The sequence below is a fragment of the Camellia sinensis genome, unplaced genomic scaffold (genome assembly GCF_055761805.1).
Source record: "Camellia sinensis isolate YWXY unplaced genomic scaffold, ASM5576180v1 Unanchor11, whole genome shotgun sequence".
NCBI classification, from domain to species: Eukaryota; Viridiplantae; Streptophyta; class Magnoliopsida; order Ericales; family Theaceae; genus Camellia; species Camellia sinensis.
Genome location: NW_028128989.1, coordinates 6886051 through 6890141, shown reverse-complemented (window position 1 = coordinate 6890141; position 4091 = coordinate 6886051). Strand labels below are relative to the sequence as shown.

General features: G+C 38.0%; 1 protein-coding gene across 1 annotated transcript; it reads left to right on the top strand.

Moving 5' to 3' along the window:
* The first annotated feature begins 2202 nt into the window (after positions 1 to 2202).
* Positions 2203 to 3770, top strand: LOC145814493 (uncharacterized). Its single transcript, XM_082911325.1, has 3 exons — positions 2203 to 2210; positions 2290 to 3508; positions 3594 to 3770. Exons 1-3 carry the CDS (start codon positions 2203 to 2205, stop codon positions 3768 to 3770), a joined length of 1404 nt encoding a protein of 467 aa, XP_082767451.1.
* The last annotated feature ends 321 nt before the right edge of the window (positions 3771 to 4091 follow it).

The window sequence follows — 4091 nt, the reverse complement described above, 5'->3', positions numbered from 1 at the left end:
CTATATACACACGCCTAACCCCTCAATACACACGCTTAATGATATTTAATTTTGTTACAATTTTATCCCTAAATGAAATTACTGTTTTAAACACCATTATTAATTAAAAATATCTCAATGCATACCTCAGAGTTCACATCTGTTGCATCGTGTGTGTAGCTTGTAGACGCTCATTCATAGCTTCTTCCAGGGAGCGTGTGTAATCATTCATAGTTTCTATCTGTTGCATCGTGTGTGTAACTAGTGACACCATTGGTTTCACTTCTTCTATCAATTTGTGAATGACGAAGGTTGTCCAAATTGGTTTCACTTCTTCTATCAATTTCTGTATATGATGTTCATTGAGCTAGAAGTGAAACCAAAGGGCTTTGGCATTTCCAAGTTCATCAACCTTCGTTATTCGTAGGGAAAACATCATTGTTATGAAGGATTTACCTTCTGAAAATCAGCAAATAAGTGTTCATGTGAAGCAGAGCGAAGGAAATGTGAGTTTAAAATTTTTTTTTCCCAGCGTCGTTCGGATAACCAGAGCCGAATTGTGTTATTTGATTCGGAAATCTACTGCCAAAATAATTATGTATTTTCGGAAGTTGATGTCCGAACAAAGTAATAAATTTCGGAAGTTGTTGTCCGAACAACGTATTTAAATTCGAAAGTTGTTGTCCGAACAAAGTTAACTTTTATAACATTCAACTTCCGAAATTTTAAAAAAAATTTGGACAACTACTTCTGAAAGAAGTAAATTTTTTTTTTCCATTTTATATTCCAAATTTGCAAACTGCATACCAAATTTACAGTTTCAAATTGCAAATTAATCTTTATAATGCCATTAAAAATTTGTAATGTTATACAAAACATGCAGGAATATGTGTCAACTCAAGGAAGTCAGGTTTGCGCGGATTTTGTGTTAGATTACACCACTCAATTCACAACTGAACAGGTTTAGTCTACGAAATTATAACGATTATGTTTCAAATTGCTCACCAAATGTAAATGTTTGATAATATTTATTTAACTTTGTAGGTATTCAAAAGTAAGGATGAATTGCTCAACTGGGTACGTGAAGTTGGAAAGAGAAATGGTTTGGTCATTGTAATCAAAACATCAGACTATGGTGGAGGGAAAAAAAGACCCAGGATGTATCTTGCTTGTGAGAGAAGTGGCCAATATAGAGCAACAAAGAAGTTAAAACATGATGGCAACAATACATCAAGAATAACCGGTACAAAGAAGTGTGGTTGTCCTTTTGATATGAGGGCTCACAGGTTTACCACACATGATGAATAGACATCGGCCGTAGTATGCGGATTGCATAATCATCCACCTGCGGAGCACCTTGAGGGACATTCATATGCGGGGAGGCTATCAAAGGATGAGAAAGCATTGTTAATGGATATGTCAAAGAGCATGGCTCGGTCAAAAGAAATCCTAGTAACCTTGAAACAGCGAGATGCCCTCAATGTAAGCACACTTAAAACCATTTACAATGTACGCCATCGAAACAGGGTGGTACAGAGAGCTGGAAGATCACAGATGCAACACTTATTGGGTGAATTGGCCAAGTATAATTACATTGAGCGCCATCGGTCTGAAGAGTCCACGATGACTGTGACAGACTTGTTTTGGGCACATCCTACCAGTTTGGACTTATTTCGGTCTTTCCCATGTATATTAATTATGGATTGCACATATAAAACCAACAGATATCGGCTTCCTCTTCTTGAAATTGTGGGAGTGACATCAACTGAAATGACATTCTCTGTAGCTTTTGCATACTTACAGTATGAGAGGGTCGATAACTATGCATGGGTGTTAGCTACATTGCGTGATGTCATGGATGGGTTTGTTGTGCCAACAGTTATTGTTACTGACAGAGAGCTAGCCTTGATGAATACCATACAGAAGATATTCCCGAGTGCCAGACATTTATTATGTCGTTGGCATATCAGTAAGAATGTGTTGACCAAATGCAAGAAAATGTTTGAGACACAGCAAAAATGGGAGAAGTTCAACCATGAGTGGAACTCTGTAGTGTATTAATCTTCTGAAATTCAATACGAGAAGCGTCTTAAATCATTACTTAAGGAATTCAGTAGTTATCCTGATGCAGTCAAATACGTCATGGATACTTGGTTGGTTCCTTACAAGGACAAATTTGTGGCGGCATGGACAGACACGTGTATGCATTGTGGCAATGTTACAATGAACCGGTAAGATTACTTTTCTTCAATGTGTTATTAATAAGTGCCATGTGCTTGATTTTAACTTGACTTACATTGAATTGAACAGGGCTGAGAGTGCACATGCAAAACTTAAAAGACAATTGGGTTCATGTCAAGTCTCATTTCAGGCATCATTTGAGAAAATACACAGTCTGCTTGAGTTGCAACACACTGATATCAAGGCTTCATTTGAGAAAAGTCTAACTGTTGTGCAACATCAATTTAAACCTTCTCAATTCAAGGAGCTACGGGGTAATGTGTCTATCTTTGCATTGGAGTATTTGTTTGTCGAGAGTAAGAGAGCCAATTCCATTGGTATTGATGTTGAAGCTTGTGGATGCGTCATTCGCCACACTCATGGTTTACCTTGCGCCCATGAGATTGCTGACTACATCAGACAAGATCGTCCTATACCACTTGCTACCATACACTCACAGTGGAGGCAACTTCATATCTCCATATGCAAGAAAGAAGAGAAAACAGAGGTGACTTGTCATGCAGAAGTAGAGTTGTTTGTGAACAAGTTTAATGAAAGTGATAGAACCATGCGGTTGGAGCTTTTGAAGAAGTTGAAAGAGATTGTATATCCAGGAAGCACTTTTCTTGTTGAGCTGGAGGTGAAGCCCAAAACACGTCCTCGGGATCATAAGAAGATCAATGTTTCTACCCGTCGTGACCCGTGTGCATTTGAGTTAGTGCAATCTGGACATGATTCCTTCTCACCTAGAGACACTCAAATCACTACATTAGCTTCTACTCTGCAAACCAAGAAGAAGCGACCTGTTAAGGGAAATGAGAAGGTGAATCCGAAAGGGAAGGCATACATTACTAGAACAATAAAACCTGGTGCATATGCTGATGCTTTCCCTGTTGGGTTGAAACCATACATTAAGTTTGTCAAGGATGTAGCTGCAGATGGGAATTGTGGTTTCAGGGCTATAGCTGCTTCAATTGGTCATACAGAAGATGATTGGGCTCAAGTTAGGCGTGACCTATTGGGTGAGCTGCACACACACAAAGAGGAATACATTACACTTTATGGGTCCTATGAAAGGTTTGAAGAATTGACAAGCATATTGTCATACTTTGAAGACAGTCCTGGATACTCACATTGGATGACTATGCCAGACATGGGGCATCTTGTTGCATCGTGCTACAATCTTGTGTTACACCACTTGTCTTTACAGCAATGTCTCACCTTTTTACCTCTTAGAACAGTGCCAGTACCTCAACTTGATAGACGTGAGATTGCCATTGGGTTTGTCAACGGAAATCATTTCATCCAGGTATAATAGAAACTTATCAATTGGGTTTGTGCATGTACAAGAAGTTATGAGGTATGACCACTAAGTCAATTGATATTTGATGCAGGTTTTGTTGCAGCCAGGCCATCCAGTTCCTCCTATTGCCACTAATTGGAGAAAATACCGTCACCCTTGCGCTGTCGACTGGGATGATGCATATGTGCGTCGCATTCAAGATTTCAAGGACATTATTCATGATAATGTAGCTACTCGAGAGACTTTTGATGTTGTTGTTGTCGCATGACACGTGTATGCATTTGACAATGTTAGAATTATGGAAGAAATTAATGGATGTGTTTTTTATGTTGATGTGTTATGTTTTGCAATGTGGATTGAATATTATCGACCATTGTTACCATTCCATTGTAATAAGAAAATATCATTTAGAAAATCAATGACCATTGTTACCATTCCATTCTAATAATAAAATATCATTACAATGTCATTACAATACCATTGTTGCCATTCCATTCTAATAAGAAAATATTAACCACTGTTACCATTACAACAATGTCATCTTACAAAAAACACCAAAAAATATTCATCAACTAACAAAATAACATGT

Bases quoted from the DNA above. Each gene is read 5' to 3' on its own strand.
- LOC145814493 (XM_082911325.1), top strand. The intron at 3,509-3,593 runs GTATAATAGAAA...TATTTGATGCAG, and splicing joins ACGGAAATCATTTCATCCAG to GTTTTGTTGCAGCCAGGCCA.